This window comes from Macaca nemestrina, chromosome 5 (genome assembly GCF_043159975.1).
Source record: "Macaca nemestrina isolate mMacNem1 chromosome 5, mMacNem.hap1, whole genome shotgun sequence".
NCBI lineage: Eukaryota > Metazoa > Chordata > Mammalia > Primates > Cercopithecidae > Macaca > Macaca nemestrina.
This window is the reverse complement of record NC_092129.1, coordinates 36,970,872-36,997,260: the sequence shown is the minus strand read 5'-3', so window position 1 is coordinate 36,997,260 and position 26,389 is coordinate 36,970,872. Positions and strand designations below refer to the sequence as shown.

Genomic DNA, 26,389 nt, shown 5'->3' with positions numbered 1-26,389 from the left:
ATAGTACAAAGCCACTTCTGAAATAATGGCATTCATCGAATCGCAGGGGCAGAGCCCTCATGGCCTAGACATCTCTCAAAGGTCTCACCATTCAATACCATCACAATGGCCATTAAATTTTGACAGCATTCAAACGTACTTTTTGGAGGGGATAAACATTTAACCATAGCACTTGCCCAAGGTCACATAACTCATAGGCAGCAGAGCTGGGATTTGCATCCAGGTTGGTCAGCTCCAGAGTCAGTGTCCTTAATTGTCATATCACAGTGCTTCCTTGTGATGACCCTGAATATCTGAACAAGCTGGAGTCAACAAACACATAGTAAATTATTTTATGTTCACAATAACACACTCACGAAGCAGGAAAGGAAGCTTGGATTTTTTCCAAGGCTGTTAGGGAGGTTAAGAGGTAAGAATTTCCTGGGATAATTGTTGGAATACTTAATTTTAACAACTTATTATATCCTAAAACATTCAAAGTAATGGATATCTTCTAAATGTGTGTGTGTGCGTGTGTGTGTGTGTGTTCGTGACCGAGGGGTGTATAACATACAATGAGGAATATTTGATATAAAGACCTTGTGTTTAAAAATGATCGACTAGAAATAGATTAAGCTGATTGATTTAAATGAGACAAAAAAGGAACTGAGGGGAAGGAATCAATCTGTTAGTTACTGCAGCAGGAAGTCAATTAATTTCCAAGTTAGTGAAATGAATTTATGAAATGTTTAGGGCTCATACTCTCCCTCCCTGTAATGAATATGTCATAACAACAAGTATGTCTTCTTCATCTCTCATCCCCACAGTGCCTAATGCAGTGCCATTTACATAATGGATTCTTTTTTTTTTTTTTTTTTTTTTTTTTTTTTTTTTTTTTGAGACTGAGTCTGGCTCTGTCGCCCAGGCTGGAGTGCAGTGGCCGGATCTCAGCTCACTGCAAGCTCCGCCTCCCGGGTTTACGCCATTCTCCTGCCTCAGCCTCCGGAGTAGCTGGGACCACAGGCGCCCGCCACCTCGCCGGCTAGTTTTTTGTATTTTTTAGTAGAGACGGGGTTTCACCGTGTTCACCAGGATGGTCTCGATCTCCTGACCTTGTGATCCGCCCATCTCGGCCTCCCAAAGTGCTGGGATTACAGGCTTGAGCCACCGCGCCCGGCCACATAATGGATTCTTAATGACTGTGTGTTGATTGAATGGCTGTTGAATGAAGAAGAAAATGGTGACAAACTTTAAAGAAATAAAGTGAATCTTTAGCAGTTTTCTTCATCAGCAGATGGTTTCTAAACTAAGGAGTTTTTACCTCAAAGTAAATGTTATCGAACTTCATCTTGAAACAATGTAAAACTTTTATTGAGTTATTTATTCTATATTCTAATGAATGACTTTAGAATCTTCATTCTGTCTTCATATTAGATAATTGGTGGAATATAACAGCCAGATAACTGAAACATTTCTCTTGTGGTATGCTGTGTGAGTCCACAAAGGTTGCAGGCAATATGGCTACTCATCTTTTAATTCTTGTTTATGCAACTGAATGTTGTCTGCCACTAATCTCTGCTTGTATCTCTTTCCCTCATGACAATTTATGGAAAATAAATAAACCTATTTCAACAGAATATGAAAACTTTAAAAAATTCAAACCAAGAATTTTCTTGGGAATGAAAACATTTTAAGAACTGAAACTCACTTTAATTATGTGCTTTTGTTCTAGGCTTAATAGATAATTCTGGACTGAGGTTATTTTATACCATGGATATAAGGAAATATGATGCTGGGGTAATTGAGGCTGGCCTCTGGGTGAGCCTCTTCCATACCATCCCTCCAGGGATGCCTGAGTTCCAGTCTGAGGGTCACTGTACTCTGGAGTGCCTAGAAGAGGTATGCAGCATCTGAGTCTGAGCTGCTCTCTGCAGATTCATCAATGCTCTTAGAAACTATTGTGTGAAACATTCTGTGCATGTTTATTATCGATTCCTTTTTTGTTGACACACTGTGAAACCATTAATGCAATTTTAGTAGGACTTTTGACTGCTTTTTTAAGTCTTGAAGCTACAGGAGTAGAACTCTAAAGATAGAAATAGTTGGCAGGGTGTTTTCCTTCTTACTCCTACCTTTTTTGTTTGTTGCATGTTGCATGCTTTATATCATCTTTTACAATTTCGACTTTTGTGTAGTCTCTTTTTCCTTTCTCTAGTTTATCTTTTATCCATATTGATTTTTTCCATCATTTATTTTCATTTTTCTCTGCCTTATAGTTTTCTTCCCTTCCTTCACCAGAGAGCAAAAATAACTAATATAAAAAAAGACATTGAATAGGAGAAAAGTATAAGTATTTAGTAATGACAGTTTTCACTTAAAGTTTTTTAATGAAAATATTTCAGCATGGATCAGACTGTTTATGAATTATATGATATTGTGGTTCAGGACAGTATGGTAGACTGGCGAAGTGGAAAGATTATGCTCTTCCGAGTTATTTAGGCCACAGTTCATAATTCAAATTGCCATGACCTCTTTTACAAGCTGTAGGACCATGAGTGATTCACTTAATTCCATTGACCCACTTTCACTTTCTTATCTGGAAAAGTGGGAATAATATTCCTTTTAAGAATTTGGGTTTTCAGGTTACTAACATACTGGAATCTTTTTGCTAAGAGTGTTTACTGCCTCTTATCCTCCTAAAAGAAGGAAAAAGGAGGATAACATGTATAGATTGTCTGGGAGGCCCCTCATAGGCATCAGCTCCCCTCCTTTTCTCCCGGCATATGTTGCTTCACAAGGAGAACACTGAACAATCCGAGTTCAAAATGTTTGGCAGCTCAAGCATTCATTTAAATTGCTTTAGCTTTTCATCTCAGTTGTCCCTCCAAGTGTGTTTGAATGTGAACTGTCTGAACATGCATTTCTTTGGGCTAATCGGGTCTTCCTCGGTGTCCCCTGCAGGCTCTGGAAGCCGAAAAGCCAAGTGGAATTCATGTGTTTGCTGTTCTTCTCCATGCTCACCTGGCTGGCAGAGGCATCAGGCTGCGTCATTTTCGAAAAGGGAAGGAAATGAAATTACTTGCCTATGATGATGATTTTGACTTCAATTTCCAGGAGTTTCAGTATCTAAAGGAAGAGCAAACAATCTTACCAGTATGCGTGTTTTTGTTCTTTTTCATTGACTGTTATAAAAGTCATGAGACGTATTTGCTGAGATGTGCAAGGTTTCTACTAGTGAAATGAATTTTTCTTTGTATCTGTATTCTTAACACCACCCACTGTGGGTGTTGTACAACCCAGATAGAATGTGTTTGATCTGTTTTCCAAAATTTAAACTCATTTTTCTTATGATTCACAGGAGTAATTCAAGTTGCTGACTGAAAAATAAAAACAACCCCAAACAAAAATCTCAGGTTCTGAGGACTAAACATTACTCTTTTTTTTATATTTGACATTCCAGTTAGTGATTCTTTGGGTTGCAATTCCTGCATCGGTAAAATCAGAGGTGTATTTATGCTACATTGACAAGATAGGATATTTTTAGAAGTTTCATTTCAGGAAGAAGGAATGTAAGGATAATTCTTTTATCTGATAAAGCTATTTGGATGTAGCTAATTAAACTTTGCTGTGTGATCAAGCTTGACACATATTTGAGGTTATGGTGAAGGAGAGAAGAGAATGAAGACTTTAAAAATGTTATAATACTTTGTTTTCTCAAATTTTATTCCATGACCATCAAGTTTAATTGTAGTATAATTTTCTCCCCTTATTTTACTTTTAAAAGTTAGATCCCTATACCATTTATTAAATGAGAGTAATGGCAATATCTTTTCTACGTGATGCTGGAGATAGGGTTTTTAGATGGGATGAACTGTCAAGGAGAAGACATGGCACAATAGGATATAAAAGGAAAGTTGGAAAAAACGTAAGAAAGTGATAAAGAGGAAAGGGATCTTCTTTTTACAGATCCATAGCTTTGGATCTTAGAAATTCTTTGATACATCCTGAAAGTAGAAAGAAGAAGTTTAAGAAACAGTGATCTTGTCAAGGTTCTTAAGGACTGCACTCTATTTTATTATGATGTCTCCGGGGCTTTCCAAACAGTGTTATCTCAGAGCTTCCTAACTGCTGTACCATGATTATGGCTTAAGTGCGATGAGATACTAATCTCTGGGCCCTCTGAGTGGTGTTGCAGGGAGGTCAAATTTAAGGGGGAAAGCCCAAAGATGGCAGCCTCAGGTCCATGAATAGCTTCATCTGCTTACCTTAAAGGGGAGACATAAAAATGTTATCATTTTCCATGTGTATTGTTATGTACAAAAGGGTAGAAAACACTAGATCAATAAATTTCTATTAATTTTCCTCACAATTCAATTGTAAGGAAATAAAAGCTTGATTAGAGAGCTTTAAAGAAAATAATGTAAATGAAGAGGTGATCACAATATCTACTATCTATATCTAAGGTTTATTAAGTGTTCATTTGCTGCTAATGACTATGTGTTATGTCATTTAATCTCCTTGTAACAGCTGTGAAAAAAATAAGTACTTTTTTTTTGTTTGTTTTTGAGATGGAGTCTCGCTCTATCACCCAGGCTGGAGTGCAGTGGTGCGATCTTGGCTCACTGCAACCTCCACCTCCAGGGTTCAAGCAATTCTCTGCCTCAGCCTCCTGAGGAGCTGGGATTATAGGTGCCCACCACCATGCCTGGCTAATTTTTGCATTTTTAGTAGAGATGGGGTTTCACCATCTTGGCCAGGCTGGTCTTGAACTCCTGACCTCATGATCCACCTGCCTTGGCCTCCCAAAGTGCTGGGATTACAGGCATGAGCCTCATCGCTGGGACCAAAAATAAGAACAATTTTTATCTTTAGGTTTTAGATGAACAAATTATGCCTGGGTTATACGTAGGTCATCCAGCTAGAATGTTGTGGAGTCTGGCTGAAACACAGAGAGTATTATTTGTTTGCTTGCTTGTTATATTAACAAACCTAGAATTAAACAGATCAGAGGTCTTCTGCTGAATCAAATTACTTGGTGCATCCATTCATACAGCAAGTATTAACTGTTGAAGTACAAATATATTTGATAAATAAGCCAGCATAAAACTTCAATCTGAAAGCTTTTACTTTTATGTTTCAGGGAGATAACCTAATTACTGAATGTCGCTACAACACGAAAGATAGAGCTGAGATGACTTGGGTAAGAAAACTTTTATTATTAATAAAGTTCATTTATGGAGAAAAAGAAATAAACTTGATTTTAGAAGAAACAAGTAAAAACCATTTCCATTTGGAAAGAAAAGTTCTAAAAATCTTGAGCATCAAGTATCATAAAAGTGACATCAGAGATGTTTTAGCATTTTCTAAGACTTCAAATTAACTAATGATATAGTATTAAATAATATTTGGAGTATAATTTATTGATTCTTTCATTAAAAGCTATCCTTAGTCTTTTAATTTTTCTCATCTAATAGTTTTAAAAGAACTGTGGTCATTAATTGACTGTATGCTTGTGTCTGGCTTAGATAAATCCAGACCTCCAAAGGAAGAATGAATTTCATGACCTCTTGGCCTCTGACTCAAAGAGAAATCTGGTCCCAACAGATTTATTGGGGGAATTCCACCAAGCGTTCAAGAAATAGATAATTCATGTCTTACTCAATCTCTTTCAGGAACACAAAAAGAGGGAACACCTCCCACCAAGTCATAAAATGTAGTTAACATAACCTTTAAACTAAAACTTCACAAGGATAGTATAGAAGGGGCCAGTAGTATGCACCGTTGGAAATAACTTGGACAAGAGCTTGAAAAACCAAATCCTTTTTTATATACAAATCTAATGATAAGACCAACTTGAGTTTAGCTAAGGAATATAAAATGGATTTAAATTAGAAAATATATTAAAGCCTTCTACATGAAGATATGGAAGGAAAAAGACATATAATCACCTCAACAGAGGTAGAGAAAGCAGTCATAAAATTCAAGTTTATTGTTGACAGGGGAGACATTTAGCAAGCCTGAAATAGAAAGGAATTATCTTAACTAGGTAGAAGTTAGCTATGAAAAAGCTATAGCAAATATTAAATTAAATGAAATACCATAAGTGTTTTTGTCAAGTTAGGAAGAATATAAGAGTATTTGTTATCACTACTTGTATTCAACATTGTACTGGAAAAGAAACGAAAATGAGATATAAGGTTCAGAAAGGAAGAAGTGAACAAGCAAAACACATTATTCACAGATATTGTAGTTTTCTGCATCAAACCCTCCTCCAAACTGATACTATCTAAAATTAATTGCATTTCAGTGTATAAGAAATTATCTCAAGAAAATACAATTTAAAATAAAAATTAAACAGAAATAAAATCTAACACTAGATGTGTTTGATCTCTGTAAAAAAAAAAAGTATAAATCTTTATTGGGAAACATTAAAGAATTCCTAAAGACAGTAAGACATACTGTGTTCATGGATAGAAAGGCTCAGTAAAATAAAGAAAATACTTCTATTCAAATTGGCCCATAAATTTGATATTTTCTAGTAAAAAAAAATCAGAGAAATTTTACAATTTGAGATTTTGGTATCCTAGCTAAGAAATCTTTACTGGACCAAGGCTGCAAATATTTTCATCTATTTTTTATTTAGGTAAATATTTTGCTGTTTTAGCTTTTATGTGGAGCAAGTTGATTCTAAAATTTACACAGAAGAGCAAAATGTTAAAAATCGGCAAGACAAAACTAAAAAGAACAAAATAGAAAACAATCTACTAGATAAGAAGGCTTATTTTAAAACTGGTGATTATTACAGTATGCTTTGAGTCCCAAGTTAGAAGACTTGGAACAGAAGAGGCATCTCAGAAACAGACCTACAAATTCTGCAGATGGAAACTTAGTTTATGACAGACATAGCACTTAGATAAATGGAAAAGGATAAACTTTTTATTAAAGGATGATGCTGGCACTATTGGATATCCCTGACATAAATAGAACTGAGTCTTAATTTTACAAAATGCATAACAATCAATGCCAGATGTATTAAATATTTAAATGTGAACAGTGAAAATTTAAAACCACTGGAAGAAAAAGTACTTGAACATGTCTTCATGACTTTAGAGTACTTAAGAATTTTTTAAGCAAAACATAAAAAGCACAAACTATGAATAAAAGATTAATGAATTTGACTACATCAAAGCTTTTGCTTACTAAAATAAAACACTATTAAGAAATTAAAAAGAGTTTTAAGCTGGGAAAAAATATTTGCAATACATAGATTAACAGGACATTAGTATCCAGCTTATAAAACAAAGTCCACAAATCAGTAACAGAAGAGAAGTATACAATAAAATAGGATAAGACAAAAGCATTTCAAAGAAATACCAACCCATATAGGTAATATAAATATATGAAAAGATGCTCAATTTTGTTTAAAACCAAAATCATGCAAATGTAAACCAGAGTAAGATATTTTGAACTCACCGGTTTGGCAAAATTTAAAATAGCATTTCCATTGTGCTGAAACTGGAACACTTATATGTTGCTAGTAGTGATTTGAATTTGTAAAACCATCTTGGGTAAAAACATGGCATTATCTAGTAAAATTAGAGATTCATATATACTCTACTCAATTCCATTCCTATGTAGATTTAACCTTGGAATTACTTTTGCAGAATGCGTTTCAGGAGAGAAATATATAAGCTATTCATAGTTACATGTAATAATATAGGAATGAAAAAATTCTGGAAATATCTCAAATACCCATCAAAAGGAGAACAAATAAATATGGTATTATATAATGAAACAGTGTAAAGTCATGAAAACTAATGAATGAAAGCTGCCTATATTAACATGAATGTATCTGAAGAAGAAATAATGTTGATTGAAAAGAGTGAGCTTGTAGCAGAATATATATAGTGTGATATTATGTCTGTAAAGTTCAAGAAAATTAAGCAATATATTATTTGGGGATACAAACTTCAATATACTGAATGTAAAGTGTACTGAAAAGCAACAGAAAGAAAAAATATTAACATAGTAATCACCTTTGGTTGAAATAGGAAGAAGAGGGTTAGAAGCTGGACACACACGGAGTAGTCAAGATACTGGTGTTGGTTTTATTTTTTTCCCATGCCTTATTTATAATTTTTGTTGTTGAAATATTTTACTAAAGATATAATTAATAAGTTATTATTGTAGTGAGTATTTTGGTGCACTGTCTTGATACCCTCTTCAGGGCCAACACAACCAAACCTCAGCCACTGGGAATATCAGATGACAATATGATAGTTAACAGGAGTGTACCTCAATGAAAATTCCCCTTGGTATTAGAGAATAACTCCTTAAAATTATACTTCTTACAGCAGGAGAGCCAGCAGTCAATGACTAGTTGATAAGAGGCTGCAAAGGCCCAGCTTTCTTTCTACAATTTGGTACAACTCTGAACAGCCATCCTAACTTAAGGATATATTAAATACAGCGTTTACTGAGGCATCAGATGCAACTTCATTTGCAGATCAGCATCTCCCTTTGCCTAATCCTACCTTGCTCATCAAGTGCAAAATGTCATGTTTTTGCAATTTGTAAAATCATTGTATATTAGCCCCTACATTAATTTAGAATATAAACAGTATTAAATTTTTCACCTTTGTTTTTGAAAGTTGGATTTTGTTGGATACAGAATTCTTGGTTGGCAGTTGCTTTTTCCTTTGCAACACTTGTGAATATATAATTATAATATCTGTTACTTCCATCATTTATGATGAAATATCAGCTGTCAGCTGTATTCTTGTTCACCTATATGTGATGTGTCATTTTTCTCTTGCTGCTTTCAAGATTTTCTCTTATCTTTGGTTTTCAGCAGTATGACTGTGATGTGTCTAGGTATGGCTCTTTTTGTATTTACCTTTGGCTTTCGTTGAGCGTCTTGGGTCTGTAAGTTAATGTTTTTCATTAAATTGGAGATTATTTCAGGCATTATTCCTTTGAATATTTTTTCTACCTTTATGTCTTCTTCCTCTCATTCTAGAAGTCCAATTACATGTATTTAACATAAATGAAAACATATGTATATGTTAGACATAAATGCTAGAACATTTAATATTGTCCCATAGATCTCTGAAGTATTTTCACTTTTCTTTAGTCTTTTATCTCTCTATTATTTGAATAGGACAATTTTTATTGATTAATCTTCAAGTTCAGTGATATTTTCCTTGCTCATCTGAAACCTGCTGTTGAGCTCATCCTGTGAAGTTTTTATTTCGTTTTGGTACCTCTCAGCTATAGAATTTCTATTTTTAAAAATGTTTTTCTTTCCTGATTTCATTCCTTCTCTGTTCACTCATTTTTAAGATATTTGCCTTTAATTACTTGAGCATATTTTTCTTTAACTCTTTGAACACTTTTTAAAACAGCTTTATTGAACATATTTTTTTATCTGTTTTCAAGTCATCGTGTGATAAATCCAGCATCTCAATCTTACAATCCATTTCTACTGACTTTTCTCCATTGAATATAGACAATAATTTCCTGTTTCTTTTCCCACTTAATAATTTTTGGTTGAAATTAGACATATTAGATAATATGTTGTAGTAACTCTGGATTCTGTTCTTTTGAGGGTCTTTAATCTTTTTCCAAATTTTAATAGATAATCAACTACCTGGATTCAAAACATGAAATCTTTCTCCCCTGTGGTATGCAGCTGCTAATGTTTATACACATGAAGACAAGATTCTAGAAAATTCAATTAAATCAGAAAAATGTCCTGAAAAAATTCCTGATTGATTGGTATTATGCTAACTAAACATCCTTATGATTCTCTGAAATGTTCACTGTGTTGAAAAGTTTACATCCCATCAGCAGAATTTATTAGGTTATTTAAGAAAGGCAAATTTTAAAAGTGGAAATAATTCTATTAATTTTTAATTGTATCACTACCTTTTTAAAAAGCCAGTTTTTTTACTTTTCAGCTTTAAGGTTTATTAAATTTTAATACTGGAAGGAACTGTATGACATTGATGACTTGTGTACTTTAAATGTCAAAGTTGGTAGACCACATACTTTGCTAAATAAACTCTCTGTTTTTAGGGAGGACTAAGCACCAGGAGTGAAATGTGTCTCTCATACCTTCTTTATTACCCAAGAATCAATCTTACTCGATGTGCAAGTATTCCAGACATTATGGAACAACTTCAGTTCATTGGTGTTAAGGAGATCTACAGACCAGTCACGTAAGTAGTAAATGTATTTCATGACGGGGTAATGTATTTCAGAGGAAGATGGGCTTTATTGTCATACTGTATCCATTACCACATTATAGAAATTTTTATGCACTCTGTTCTATTTGATTACTTTTAACTGGGGAGACCAAATAATCTTTTTGATTACTATGTCCAGAGTCCCCAAGACCACCCTCAGGTTCTGTGATTTGCTAGGACTACCTACAGGACTCAGCAAATAGTTGTATTCATGGAAAACATTTATTATGGTGAAAGCATACAAAACAGAAAGAACAAAAGGAAAAGCTACATGAAGCAAAGTCCAGAGGAAAGCAGGCGCAAGCTTCCAAGAGCCCTCTTCCAGTGGAGTCACACAGAATGCACCAAATTCCACCATCATCAAATTTGACAACATGTATGGAACGTTGTCTATCGGGGAAGCTCATCACAGATTCAGTGCCCAAAGATTTTGGGGGGAACTAGTCACACAGGTGCGCTCTGCCTACCACTTACCAAAATTCCATACTTCCAGATGGAAAGCAGGTGTTCAGCATAAACTGCATTGTTGCACAGTCTAGGCACAATGAGTCACTCTTATCATTAAAGAAAGTTTATGCCCATATAGGAAATCGTCTACTATTTAAGTTTCCAGGCACCTGCCAAGGATTATCCTTGCAAGCAGGCCTTTCTGAGGTGGGCCTATTATGTTAACTCTTTAGGTACAATTGTACTCTTTAGGTACAATTATAGGAGCTATTTAAGATATAATAAACAAGATTCATATTATCCCTGCCCTCTTGAGATTATATTCTGGAGTGAGGGAGAGGTAATAAACAAAAAAATAAATATGATATTTTAAATAGTAATAGATGTTATGAAGACAAAACAGTGAAGGAAGTATGTAGCTGTTGTCAATAGGATAAAGAAAGCCTCTCTGGGTTGATGATATCTGAGCAGTGACCTCCATGATAAGGAGCCAGCTATAGAGATATGCAAATACTGCAAAGGAAAGAGCCAGTGTAATGACCCATGACCCTGTGGTTAGTCTGAAACTACCATGTTTGTGGAGCAGCAAGAGGGTGCATTTGTCTGGAGAAGGGTGAAGTATGGTAAAGAATAAGTGAGGACACATGAGAACAGGTGGGACCAGATTATTTAGGACTTTATGGGCAACATAAGGCCTTGGGGCTTTAAGTGCAAAGGGAAGCAATTAAAGGATATAAATAAAGTCAATTTGGCTACTATGTTGAGAAAGGACTCTAAGAGGGCTAGACTGGAAGGAATATCAATCAGGAAACTATTGTGATTGTCTAGTTGAGGGATGAAGGTCACTTGTGCCAAGGTGGTGACACTGAGCTGATTAGACACGTTCCATTCTGGTTACCTTTTCAAAGGAGCACCCACAGGCTTGCTGATCAATGGCATCTCAGGGAGGCAGTGAAGGACAGAGTAGAGTGTGAATGGCGTTAGGGGAACAAGCCTGAGGATGATATTGAGAATTCTGTTTTGGATATATTAAGGTTGATGTATCTATTCTTACTGATGTCAGTGAGAAGAATTAGAATGACTGGTGGAAATTTGGAGGTGGCTGAATTTGTTTTAATATAAAGAAGAATTTTCTAATGATCATTACTTTTCAAAATGAAAGGTACTGATGTAATTACGTAATTAGAGAAAATATACACATAGAGGTTTTTTTGGTTTTGTTTTTGTTTTTATTGAGACAGAGTTTTACTCTTGTTGCCCAGGCTGGAGTGCAGTGATGTGATCTCAGCTCACTGCAACCTCCACCTCCTGGGTTCAAGTGATTCTCCTGCCTCAGCCTTCTGAGTAGCTGGGATTACAGGTGCTTGTCACCATGCCCAGCTAATATTTTGTAGTTTTAGTAGAGACAGGGTTTTGCCATTTTGGGCAGGCTGGTCTCGAACTCCTGACCTCAGGTGATCCGCCTGCTTCAGCCTCCCAGAGTGCTGGGATTACAGGCCTGAGCCACCGTGCCTGGCCATACATAGAGTTTTGAGACATGTATTTAAGGAGAGAGTGAAAAAACATTCAGTGAGGATATGGTAAAATGCAGATGATGAAGGAGAATAGAAATATGATCAAGTTTTTGTGCCTACATATTACAGGATTATAAATTATGAACTGAGACTCACCTCTCTTTTTGAATTAAATTTATCATTCATAGATAGGTTTTACTGGATTTTTATGCAAACAACAAAATAACCACTGGAAGAAATGCCTATTAGATATACAAATAACAAAATGCTTATATAAATTGGTTTATAGTTTACTAAAGTATTTTCGTATGCATGATTTTATTTAATTCATTTTTACACAATTCCAACAGGTAGAGCAAGACATGTAATGCCAGCTTTATAGGGGAGGAAATAGAAACCAAGAGATTAAGAAATTATTCAACACTATATAGTACATAATAAAAGGGAGAGTGGGGTTTGCATGTAGTCTCTGATCTCTTTCTCTCCATACAATATGAACATATAGGTCAATGTATTAATATACATAAATATATAACAAATAAATAATTACATATTGAAACAAATTAAAACAACAAAAATCCAAGCATCACATAAAATATCATTTTAAAAACACTAGGATATAATCTTGGTCCTCAAATATTGATGTTATATTGTTCCTTACTTAGCTTTGAGTAGTCTTTTTCTCATTTAGAATATGTTTTACATATTGAATGGAAATTTTCTAATCGATGGTTAATTTGAGAGAATGTTAAAAACAAAAGGATATTAAAAGCTGTATGTTTGCAAGATGATTGAAATGCATTCTATGGCCTATTTTATTTTTTTTTTAAGTTTAAATGGTACGAAGCCTCTAAAAATGCTCAGCTCCTGTTTCCCAATGGGCTCTGCCAGTGTCCGTAACTTTGGTCTCCCTCAGGAAATACTCAAGTTGGGTTTTCATCATTTGGAAAGACAGGAAGAATTGCTTTACAGAATAAGGCTAGTTTTGAGATGTCATTCTCCAGTGCCAAAAAAAAAAAAAAAAGGACAAAACCCATTTAACTTCATGGTTAAATTTATTCCTCAAAATTATGAGCAAAAAAGAGCCTCTATTTAAAAATACATGTTTCGACTTTAGATTAGACACTCAAATCTAGTTCATCACCGCAGTGACATAAATGATAGTGAAGGCCAAACTAACAAGGTGCTGGCTCAAAAATCAGAATGAAAAATGGCTTAGGTGCTTTCTTTTCTGTTTTGCTTAAAAGAATATCACCAATTGGTATTCAGCATACAGTACTAAAAAGGAATATCATATAACATGAACAAAAATCTTCTATTCTGTGCTTTTCATATAATGATTAATCAGGTTCTATAATTTATTTTAAACATTCTATAGCAATCCTAGGAAGGATTGATAGAAAACATGAGACAACTACGTCTTGTCTCAATTTTATTGTCTGTTCTCGGGGGTGCTATTTCTGTCTGCCTCCTACAGATCTGGCAAGTCTTAGGGAAAAACAAAAAACTCACAAAGATCAAATAACAAAATAGATAATGAGTTTAGATAAATTGTGTATTCCCTGTCGTACCATAAATCAAGACTGAATATGCAGGTCTGGTGAGATATAAGTAATGGAAATTTCCTGTGTTATTGGTTCTGTTCCTAAAAAAGCATCCATAGCTGTTTCTCTTCCTCTGTGCAGGAAAAATCACTTTGTGTTTTTACTATTTAAAACTCACACATGCTTATTACAAAGAGTTCAGGTAATGCAGAACAAGTTGTTACAAAGAAGGCAAAAGCAACCACCTCAAATTCTACTCAAAATGAACATTGCTAACATGTTGATTGAATGTTATGCTAGACATCTTAATATGTGTATATTTATATAAAATGAATTGATTAAATACTGTTACAAGATTATAATTTGTGCAGTAATTTTTAAAAACCATTGAATTTTAATTTTGTTTTAACTTATCAGAAAGAAACTAAAGTAAAACTGAACATTTGCTGAAGTTCAAATAAATGTTGTTGGTGGTGTTTTAACCACAAGAAATAATATTTTATAAAGAGGATTGCAAATGTTGACAAAATAGGTTTTGTCAAGTTGTTAGATTCACTCTATGTTTCAATTTTAGGTCATGAAAGATGAAGATGTTTATACTTTCACATTTTTCCCACTTCTGCTTTCTATACCACCAAATATTTATTATTTATATTATGATTACTATATTGTCAAGATTTTTAATGTTTACACTTAATTATGAAACTGTAATTCCCAGAATATTTAACATGACTTGTATGTATAAATCGATTCAATGATAACCCTAATTTTTATGATTTCTACATTAACGAGTTTTTAAATTTGAGTCATTAGAATTTTATCTTCAAGTTGTTTAATCAGTAAGCGCTTCTGAGTGCCTTATGCCTCAAGTTCTTTCACATGTGGGAATGTCTACGCTTTTATTTGGACAGCAGTTTGGCTGGATATAATATTTTGGGGTCATATTTCTTTCCCTTGGGAGATCTCTCTGGACCAATGGAATAATTTTTCCTTTACCTGTAGGATTCATAAGTCAAACTGAATACACTTTAGTGTTGAGCATCTGAATTAAGTTTTCCTGGAACACAAAGTGTTCTTATTTACCTATTTATTCTAAAAACAGACAAACAAAAAACGGGATACATGTGCAGAATGTGCAGTTTTGTTACATAGGAATATGAGTGCCATGGTGGTTTGCTGCACCTATTGACCCATCCTCTAAATTCCCTCCCCTCACCCCCCATCCCCCAACAGACCCCAGTGTATGTTGTTCCTCTCTCTGTGTCCATGTGTTCTCATTGTTCAACTCCCACTTAAGAGTGAGAGTATGTGGTGTTTGGTTTTCTGTTCCTGTGTCAGTTTGCTGAGGACATTGGCTTCCATCTTCACCCATGTCCCTTCAAAGGACATGATCTCATTCCTTTTTGTGGCAGCATAGTATTCCATAGTGTGTATGTACCACATTGTCTGTGTCCAGTCTATTATTGATGGGCATTTGAGTTGGTTCCATGGCTTTGCTATTGTAAATAGTGTTGCAATAAACATACAAGTGCATGTGTCTTTATAGTAGAATGGTTTATATTCTTTTGGGTATATACCAAGAATGGGATATTGCTGGGTCAAATGGTATTTCTGGTTCTAGATCCTTGAAGAATTGTCATACTGTCTTCCACAGTGGTGGAAATAATTTACATTCCCACCAACAGTGTAAAAGTTTTCCTATTTCTCCACAGATTCACCAGCATCTGTTGTTTCCTGACTTTTTAATAAGTGCCATTCTGACTGGAATGAGATGGTATCTCATTGTGGTTTTGATTTGCATTTCTCTGATGATTAGTGATGTTGAGTTTTTTTCATGTTTTTTGGCCACATAAATGTCTTCTTTTGAGAAGTGTCTGTTCATATCCTTTGCTGACTTCTCGATGGGATTTTTTTTCTTGTAAATTTGTTTAAGTTTCCTGTAAGTTCTGGATATTAGACCTTTGTTGGATGAGTAGATTGCAAAAATTTTCTGCTATTCTGTGGGTTGTCTCTTTGCTCTGATGATAGTTTCTTTTGCTGTGCAGAAGCTCTTTAGTTGAATTAGATCCCATTTGTCAATTTTGGCTTTTGTTGCAATTGCTTTTGGCATTTTTGTCATGAAGTCTTTGCCCATGTCTGTGTCCTGAATGGTATTGCCTAGGTTTTCTTGTAGGGTTTCTATGGTTTGCAGTTTTACACTTAAGTCTTTAAACCATCTTGAGTTAATTTTTGTATAAGATGTAAGGAAGGAGTTCAGTTTCAGTTTTCAGCATATGGCTAAGCAGCTTTCCCAGCACCATTTAGTGAATAGGAGATCCTTTCCCCATTGCTTGTTTTTGTCAAGTTTGTTAATGGTTGTAGATGTTTGGTGTTATTGCTGAGGTCTCTGTTCTGCTCCATTGGTCTGTATATCTGTTTTTGCACCAGTACCATGCTGTTTTGGTTACTGTAGCCTTGTAGTATAGTTTGAAGTCAGGTAGTGTGATGCCTCCAGCTTTGTTCTTTTTGCTTAGGATTGTCTTAGCTATACAGGGTCCTCTTTGATTACATAGATATTTAAAATAGTTGCTGCTAATTCTGTGAAGAATGTCAGTGGTAGTTTGATGGGAATAGCATTGAATCTATAAATTATGTTGGGCAGTATGACCATTTTCATGATATTGATTCTTCCTATCCATGAAAATGGAGTGATTTTCCATTTATTTTTGTCCTCTTTTATTTCCTTGAGCAGTGGTTTGTAGTTCTCCTTAAAGAGGTCCTTCACATCCCTTGTTAGCTGTATTCCTAGGTATTTTATTCTGTTTGTAGCGATTGTGAATGGAAGTTAATTCATGATTTGGCTCTCTGCTTGTCTATTGTTGCTGTAAAGGAATACTTGTGATTTTTGCACATTGATTTTGTATCCTGAGACTTTGCTGAAGTTGCTTATCAGTTTAAGAAGTCTTGGGGCTGAGATGATGGGGTTTTCTAAATATGAAATTATGTCATCTGCAAACAGAGATAATTTGACTTCTTCCCTTCCTATTCAAATATCCTTTGTTTCTTTCTATTGCCTGATTGCCCTGGCCAAAATATCGAATACTCTGTTGAATAGGAGTGGTGAGAGAGGGCATGCTTGTCTTGTACCAGTTTTCAAAGGGAGTACTTCCGGCTTTTGCCCATTCAATATGATATTGGCTGTGGCATTGACATAAATAGCTCTTATTATTTTGAGATATTTCCATCAATATCTTGTTTACTGAGAGTTTTCAACATGAAGGGATGTTGAATTTTATCAAAGGCCTTTTGTACATCTATTGAGATGTGGTATTTGCCTTTAATTCTGTTTATGTGATGGATTATGTTTATTGATTTGCATGGGTTTAACCTGCCTTGTATCCCAGGGATGAAGCTGACTTGACTGTAGTGGATAAGTTTTTTGATGTGCTGCTGGATTTGGTTTGCCGGTATTTTATTGAGGATTTTCACATTGATATTCGTAAGGAATATTGTCCTGAAGTTTTCTTTTTTGTTGCATCTCCTCCCAGTTTTGGTATCAAGAAGATGCTGGCTTCATAAAATGAGTTAGGGAGGAGTCCCTCTTTTTCAATTGTTTGGAATAGTTTCAGAAGGAATGGTAACAGTTCCTCTCTGTATTTCTGGTAGAATTCAGCTGTGGATCCATCTGGTCATGGGATTTTTTTGGTTAGTAGACTATTAATTACTGCCTCAATTTCAGAACTTGTTATTAGTCTATTCAGGGATTTGACTTCTTCCTGGTTTAGTCTTGGGAAGGTGTATGTGTCCAGGAACTTACCCATTTATTCTAGATGTTCTAGTTTTTTTGCATAGAGGTGTTTATATTCTCTGATGGTAGTTTGTATTTCTGTGGGGTCAGTGGTGACATCCTCTTCGTCATTTTTTATTGTGTCTATTTGATTCTTCTCTCTTTTCTTCTTTATTATCTAGCTAGTGGTCTATCTATTTTGTTATTTTTTTTTTTCCAAAAAACCACTTCCCGGATTCATTGATTTTTTTGGAGAATTTTTCTTGTCTCTATCTCCACCAGTTCTTTTCTGATTTTAGTTACTTCTTGTCTTCTGCTAGCTTTTGGATTAATTTTCTCTTGCCTCTCTATCTCTTTTAACTGTGATGTTAAGGTGTTGATTTGAGATCTTTCTAGCTTTCTGATGTGGGCATTTAGTGCTATAAATTTCCCTCTTAACACTGCTTTAGCTGGGTCCCAGAAATTCTGGTATGTTGTCTCTTGGTTCTCATTGGTTTCAAAGAACTTTTTGATTTCTGTCTTAATTTCATTATTTACCCAGGAGTCATTCAGGACCGGGTTGTTTGATTTCCATTAATTGTACGGTTTTGAATGAGTTTCTTAATCCTGAGTTCTAATTTGATTGCACTATGATCTGAGAGACTGTTTGTTTAATGATTTCAGTTCTTTTGCATTTGCTGAAAAGTGTTTTACATCCAATTATGTGGTCGATTTTAGAATAAGTGCCATGTGGCACTGAGAAGGATGTATAGTCTGTTGATTTCAGGTAGACAGTTCAGTAGATGTCTACTAGATCCACTTGATCCAGTGCTGATTTCAAGTCCTGAATATCCTTGTTAATTTTCTGTCTTGTTGTTCTGTCTAATACTGACAGTGGGACGTTAAAGTCTGCCATTATTGTTGTGTGGGAGTCTAAGTCTCTTCGTAGGGCTCTAAGAACTTGTTTTATGAATCTGTGTGCTCCTGAATTGCGTGCATATGTATTTAGAATAGTTAACTCTTCTTGTTGAATTGTTCCCCTTACCATTATGTAATGCCCTTCTTTGTCTTTTTTTATCTTTGTTGGTCTAAAGTCTATTTTGTCAGAGACTAGGATTGCAACCACTGCTTTTTTTTTTTTCTTTCAATTTGCTTGGTAAATTTTCTTCCATCGCTTTATTTTGAGCCTATGTGTGTCTTTGCATGTGAGATGCATCTCCTGAATACAGCACGCTAATAAAGGGTCTTGACTCTATCCAATTTGCCAATCAGTGTCTTTTAATTGGGGCCTTTAGCCCATTTACATTTAAGGTTAGTATTGTTATGTGTGAATTTGATCCTATCATCATGCTGTCATTTGGTGATTCCACACACTAGTTGATGCAATTTCTTCATAGTGTCATTGGTCTTTACAATTTGGTATGTTTTCGCTGTAGCTGGTACCAGTTTTTCCTTTCCATATTTAGTGCTTCTTTCAGGAGCTTTCCAGGGCAGGCCTGGTGGTATCAAAATCCCTCAGCATTTGCTTATCTAAAAAATATTTTATTTCTCCTTCACTTATGAAGCTTAGTTTGGCTGGATATGAAATTCTTGGTTGAAAATTCTTTTCTTTAAGAATATTGAATATTGGCCCCCAATCTCTTCTGGCTTTAGAGTTTCTGCTGAGAGGTCCACTGTTAGTCGGATGGGCTTCCCTTTGTAGGTGACCTGGCCTTTCTCTCTGGCTGCCCTTAACAGTTTGTCCTCCATTTTGACCTTGGAGGATCTGATGATTATGTGTCTTGGGGTTGATCTTCTCGTGGAGTATCTTAATGGTGTTCTCTGTATTTCCTGATTTGCATGTTGACCTGTCTTTTAGGTTGGGGAAGTTCTCCTGGATAATATCCTGAAGCATGTTTTCCAGCTTGTTTCCATTTTCCCCATCTCCTTCTGGAACTCCAATGAGTCATAGGTTAGGTCTTTTTATGAAGTCTTATATTTCTTGGATGCTTTGTTCATTCCTTTTCATTCTTTTTTCTCTAGTCTTCTCTGCATGCCTTTTTTCAGCAAGGTGGTCTTCAAATTCTGATATCTTTTCTTCTGCTTGGTTGATTTGACTGTTGATACTTGTGTATGCTTCACGAAATTCTCGTGCTGTGTTTTTCAGCTTCATCAGGTCATTTATGTTCCTCTCTAAACTGATTATTCTTGTTAGCAGCTCCTCAGCCTTTTACTAAGGTTCTTAGCTTCTTTGCATTGGGTTAGAACATACTCCTTTAGTTCAGCATAGTTTGTATTACCCATCTTCTGAAGCCTACTTCTGTCAATTCATCCATCTGATCCTCCATCCATTTCTGCGCCCTTGATGGAGAGATGTTGCAATCATTTAGTGGAGAAGAGGCACTCTGGCCTTTTGGATTTTCAGCATTTTTTCATTGAATCTTTCTCATCTTCATGAGTTTGTCTAGTTCTGGTCTTCGAGGTTGCAGACCCTTGGATGGGATTTTTGTGGGTGCTTTTTTTGTTGTCGTTGATGCTGCTGTTGTTGTTTCCTGCTTGTTTTTCTTTCAACAGTCAGGTCCCTCTTCTATAGGGCTGCTGCAGTTTGCTGGGGGTTCACTTCAGGCCCTATTCATCTGATTTACTCCCACACCTGGAGATGTCATTCAAGGAGGCTAGAGAACAGCAAAGATGAGTGCCTGCTCCTTTTTCTGGGACCTCTGACCTTAAGGAGCACCAACCTGATGCCAGTAGGATTACGCCTGTACAGGGTGTCTGACAACCCCTGTTGGAGGTTCTCACCCATTTGGGTGGCACAGGGAACAGGACTCATTTAACAAAGCACTTTGTCCCTGGGTGGAGGGGGTGTGCCTTGCTGGGAGAAAACCCACTCATCTGGGCTGCCTGGATTCCTCAGAGCTACCAGGAGGAAAGGCTAAGTCTGCTGGTCCACAGGGACTGCGGCCACCCCTCCTGCTAGGGGCTCAGGGCTAGGGAGATCCAGCTTCTGTCCCTGAGCCTCCAGTTGGAGTCATTGGAGTTCCTCCAGGGAAGCCCCACCCAGTGAGGAAGGACGGGTCAGGGTCAAGTCTGAAGAGGCATTCTGGCGGAAAACTGCCACAGAGTGTGTGGGGCTGTGGGTGACGAATCTTGTGACCAAGCCATCCAGCCTCTCTGGCTCCAGCAGGGGAAAAGTACAGCCTGGAGCTATAGAGATGGATGTCGCCCTTCCCCCACCCAGAGAGCTTAGTATGTTAGGCAGTTGCAAGTCCCAGCGCTGGCTGCTGCTCCTCTCCCAAGGAGCTCAAACAGCTTAGACAGCAGGCAGCTGTGGTGCTGGTCAACCCTGCCCTCGGGAGTTCGGTAGGCTTAAGCAGATTCCAGTTGAGAGACTGTTGGCTAAGTTTATGTTTACTCTATAGACTCTCAAAATGTTCTTAAAATGATTTATTTTTCATTCTTACCAGTAAAGTGTAAGAACTCCTGTTACTCAATATTCTTGGCAGCATTTTGTATTTTCAGTATTTTGCATTTTATCCATTTTAATGTGTATTGGTGGTATTTTCTTACGGCTTTATTTTCCATTTTCCTTGTGACTAATGATATTGAGCCTCTTTCACATGTTTATTGGTTATTGTAAAGCAGGTTCACTGTGCAGGTTGTCTGAGTCCAGTAAGAAAGATTGTACTTATACACAACAAGTTACATTAAATGGGTTTATTGCTTACACATAGGCCGCAAAAACAAACAGAATCCTAGAATTTATTGTAAGCCAGTTCTCCAAAGCTCAGGAAATCTGCCTGGAATAGATGGAACCTCTACTGTACATGTCCCAGTTGCATTGCAGCTTGAAAAGCAGCCCATTCTTGGTTTTATATCCCGGGGCAATGTGAGATTCAAGGCTAAAGCATTGAAGTAATTCAATTAACAATTGAAACACTCTGTTTCCAGGGGAGTCTCTTAGTCACCTTGGGGTGTGATAACAAAATAGCTTAGACTGGGTAATTTATAAATTGACTGGGTAATTTATAAACTGGGTAATTTATAAACTACAGAAATTCTTGCTTATTGTTGTGGAGATGGGGAAGTCCAAAATCAAGGCACCAGCAGTTTCAGTGTCTTCTGAGGGCTTGCTCTCCACTCCAAGATGGCATCTTCTTGCTGTGTTCTCACCGGTAGAAGGTACAGTTGGAAGGTTCCCTCAAGCCTCTTTTGTAAGGGTACTAATTCCATTCATGAGCATGGAACCCTCTTGACCTGATCACTTCCTCAAGGCCCCACCTCTTAATACACTGCAGTGGAGATGAGATTTCAACATGAGTTTTGGAGGGACATGAACATTCAAACCCTATTGGGGGTACTGGAACAGAACCTGGGCTATTCCAAATCAGTCCCTTCCTATTTCAAGATTTTTGCATGTCTAGCACATCCTATAGTTATTCTTGAAAACTACAGGCAAAAATGAGAATGGATCGGATTGGTCCAGGGCCACTCAGAGAATTGTCCTAAAGTTTTATATATATATACACACCCACATATATATGTGTATATATGTGTATATATATGTGTGTGTGTATAAATAAATATGTGTGTGTGTGTGTGTATACAGTCAGCCCTCTGCTTTCTCAGATGCAGAACATGGATTCTGCATCCATGGATTCAACCAACTTCAGATAAAACAAAGTTTGAAAAAATTCCATCTATATTGAACATGTACAGAATATTTTTATTGTCATCATTCCTTAACAATACAGCATAATAACCACCTACATAGCATTTACATTGTGTTAGGTATTATAAGTAACCCGGAGATAATTTAAAGTAGATGGGAGCATGTGCATAGGTTATATGTAACTACTACACCATTTTATATAATGCCTTGAACATCACAGATTTTGCAATCCTCAGTCCCCCATGGATACCAAGGGACAACTTTGTATTTCTTGTTAATTGTTTATTAGAATTTTTGTTCATTGTTAATTTAATTACTTGCTTTATTATTGAGTTGTAAGAGTTCTTTATACTTTGGATGTAAGTTCTCTGTTGGATGCATGTTTACAGACCATTTCTCCCAGTCTGTGGTTTGACTTTCATTTTATAGCTGTATTTATTGCAGTTTGTTTCATCATTTTTTGGTTTGTTTTGTGCTTTTCATATCCTGCTTAAAAAATCTTTGCCTACCCAAGGGAAGACTTTCTCTTGTTTTTCCCCCTGAAAAGTTCACAGTTTTAGCTTTTACATTTAGGTGGATCCATTTTGAACACATTTTTGTGTGTAGTGTGAGGTAAATCCAACGTTCATTGTTTTTCATATAGATATCAAGTTGTGCAAGAACCATTTGATGAAAGAAAACTACCTTTTTACTATTCAATTACTTTGGAATATTAGCTGGAAAATCATTTGTCCATAAATTGGTTCTTTCTGGATTTTCTATTCTGTTTCATTGCTGTATATGTTCAGTCTTACTCTAAAACCAAATTTAATTATTATAGTTTTATAGGAAGTCTTAAATGTAGGCCTCCAAAACTTTGTCATTTTTTCCCAAAATTATTTTGATAGCGTAGGTTTATTCTATTTTCATACATATATTTAAATCAACTTGTCAATTTCATTTTTAAAAAAGGACCTGTTGGTATTTGATTGGGATTATACTGAATTTCTAGACAATTTGAGAGAATCAATATCTTAACAATATTGAGTCTTCTAATCTATGAACATGGTATGCCTCTTCACTTATTTACTGTTCTTTCATTTCTGTAAGCACTTTTTTGTGGTTTTTAATATAGAAGTTTTGCACGTTTTGTTAATTTTTTTTTTTTTTAAGTTTTAGTTATCCTTGTCTGCTAATTCTTTAATCTCTGTCATTTCAAGATCTTGGAGTATTGACTGATTTTTTCTTCTGGTTTAGATTCACATTTACATACTTGTTGATGTGTTTAATAATTTTTGACTAGGCATAGACAACAGGGCAGTATGCATGTTGTGTTAATTAGTACTAGGTTGTTTTTATTTCTTTAAAGAGCCTTGTTAGTGTGAGTCTAGAACAGATGTTTACTCCGTGTAGTCAACAGAGACATTCCACTCTGGCTAGTTTGAGCTCAAATGTCTGTTAACTCTATACAGGCTCTGGGAATTGTTTAGGTTACAATCTTCTAGTTGTTCATTGCCCAGTCTTGTGCATTTTACCCTAAATATAGTTGACTTATTGCTTAGTTACTGATTCAGAGGATCCTTATACAGATTTTTCCTCTGCAATAGTCTACCTTGAATACATAAGCTTCTTCAGACTCCCTTAACTCTGGTTTTCATCTCCTTAACTTATTGAGATTGTCATTTTCTGTTTCAAAATCGCCTTTCCTGCATTCTGGTCCAGAGAATGCTTCTAGGCAGAAAGCTGGGATGAACATAATATTCAAACACCTTATTTCTTTCCTTCCTTTGGGGGATCATAGTTCTATGCCATTTTCCAATGTCCAAACCAGCTGTTTCATATGGTTTGTTGAATTTTGAGATTTTTACAGGAAGTTAGTGTCAGTTACTTCAACATGGCCAAAAGTGGAAGTCTGTTATGGAATTTTTGTTCCTTTTGCTAGTTTTTGATCACATGTTTACTTGCTTGATGGATGGAGAGTCTGATATAGTTCATTTAGCTATAAGTATATGGACACTGTTTCTTGGTTAGATCTTCCATCTCTCTTCCTTCCTCCTCCTTCACTACCCTAAGAAAGACACTAGCAATAAAACTTTTAAAACAGGATTCCAGAGAGGCTCAGATAAGAAATGTAACCACAGATTATCTTTCTCCATCTGCTTTTCAGTTTATGTAGAACAGGGGGACCAAGTATAAAAATCATTAAACTTTTAAAATTTCCGTTGATCAGTTTGAATTTATAAGAATAAATAGCTTTATGTTTCACTTAAAAATTAAAAAAATTACTCTACCATGGTGTATTGCAGTGAACTTTGTTATCTTCTTAGAAAAACATGTCTCAGAGTTTAGATGGAATTTACAAAGGAAAATTACCCATCAATATTAAAGCATAATAGTAACACTGTTTTTTATCAACTACAGTAATATATATATAATACCATTCATTTACATGTATGTATGGATAGACATTTACACACTGACAAGATATGAAGAAATGTAACTTTTTATTTCTGTAACATTCCCAATTATTTCTAACTAATCCCCAAACCCAGTAAAAGCAGAAATACTTGCTACTTTAAGGTTACCTGTTTCTGGTTTAAAGCTTAGTCTTTTTGAAAAAAAAAGTATTCAGGATAAATATTCACTTTTTCTGTCTGCTCTTTTCTCTAGAAGATAATTTGGAAGTGTGTAGGATAGGCTAAGAAGATTAGAGATGACAAGTAGGATGTTTATTAGTATAAAGTTATTATAGAACACGGACCTAAACCAAGTTAGTAGGAGTGGAAAGGAGATGATAAATATGAGACAAAGATGCCATCTCAGAAAGGTTGATGACCACATCCCCAGGTCACCCAGCCTCTGTCATTGTGTCTCCAACATACGAGCCATTGGGCTTGGCCCTTCTACGTATCTGTTCTAAAAACCGGCAAATAGGGTTACACCTCTTGTGTCACTTTATGTTGGGCAATCTCAGTAATAGGCAATTTGCTAAATTATTACAGCAACAAAGCTTTTTAAGATTTCATCTGTGTATAATGGTCACACTATTCACTCTAACCAGCCAGGCGCCAGAGGCTTTAGGCCGCCTAAGCACCATAGTATAGACTGTAGTGCCACCTTGTGGTGTTGGTGTTTCAGATGGTTACAGACTGATGATTTTCCCCTAGCATTTCTCTGATTATAAAATTGATTTTCTCTTTTTCAAATTAGGCATTTTATCTTTTTGAAAAGTAAATTTCATTTTTAATAATTGACTTAAAATCATCAATAGCTGTAGCTTTTAGAGCGTTTAAAAGGACATTGTATGCGAATATAAAAACTTCTTTCAAGTCAAGTTTTTGCTTTATACTAATTCTGGATTGTATCTCTATAAAATTGTCACAATATGTTTAATTTTCAAATGCTGTAGATTTCAGGTTGTTGCTAGGTATGTTTATGTAATGTGATGCTGATTGTTCTTACTTTATGGGGCTTCGCTTTAAGGTCTTTGTATAAAATTATGCATTTAAAAACTCAACAAAGATATATATTCATTCTAATTAAAGGAAGTTACCAAAAATGTAAAGATCTGCATATATTACCTATTTTCCTCATTGTCTCACTGATTAGATATGGAAGAAACATTTCAAATTTAGACTTAAAAATTATCTTTGTAACTCCAAAAAATTAATAAAGAATGTTTAATTTACTTAAGAAGATGATATTCAATGTGCCTGAGTGGGTTATGTATGTCAGAGAGAGATAAAGAGAGAGAGAAATGGCGTAAATAAACTTAAAAATTGTGAAGATTAATGTATGTTTTTCAGCTGAGATTATTTGGTAATTATAGAAATTACTGGAACATCTTGGGATGTTATGGGTGCCAAATACTTCCTAGGCACCATGAAAATTTCCTGCAAGGTCCATGGATTAATGTAAAATTTTGTGATATGCCAACACTTACATTTTTCTGTTTTTCAGGAATCAATAATATTATATTTAATGAAAGACAACACCTGAAAACTATCTTTTCAAGCAAGTCACGTCTTTCACTTTTTCACTTCACTTTTTCTGTCACTTTTTCTGTCTGCTCATATCATTGTTGTGATTTCTTTCTCCTTTCTTGGATATTGAGCATGTGATTTTTTGAGTGGCAGGTGAAGGCTGAGTGTAATTCTATATACAGTATTTTTTTTTTCTCAGTACTTTTAAAAATTTCAACTTTTATTTTAGGTTCAAGGGATGCATGTTCAGGTTTGTTACAGTGGTATACTGTGTGAAACTGAGGTTTGGGGTATGAATGA

The 26,389-nt window shown here is 35.5% G+C and overlaps 1 protein-coding gene across 1 annotated transcript in view; it reads left to right on the top strand.

Moving 5' to 3' along the window:
- Nucleotides 1-26,389, top strand: part of LOC105465619 (monooxygenase DBH like 1) — a 103,682-nt gene that overhangs the window by 74,116 nt on the left and 3,177 nt on the right. Inside the window, exons 7-10 of the mRNA XM_011714147.2 lie at nucleotides 1,712-1,878; nucleotides 2,941-3,132; nucleotides 5,120-5,179; nucleotides 10,057-10,199. Coding sequence (XP_011712449.2) covers nucleotides 1,712-1,878; nucleotides 2,941-3,132; nucleotides 5,120-5,179; nucleotides 10,057-10,199 — 562 coding nt within the window. The remainder of the gene's footprint in view (nucleotides 1-1,711; nucleotides 1,879-2,940; nucleotides 3,133-5,119; nucleotides 5,180-10,056; nucleotides 10,200-26,389) is intronic.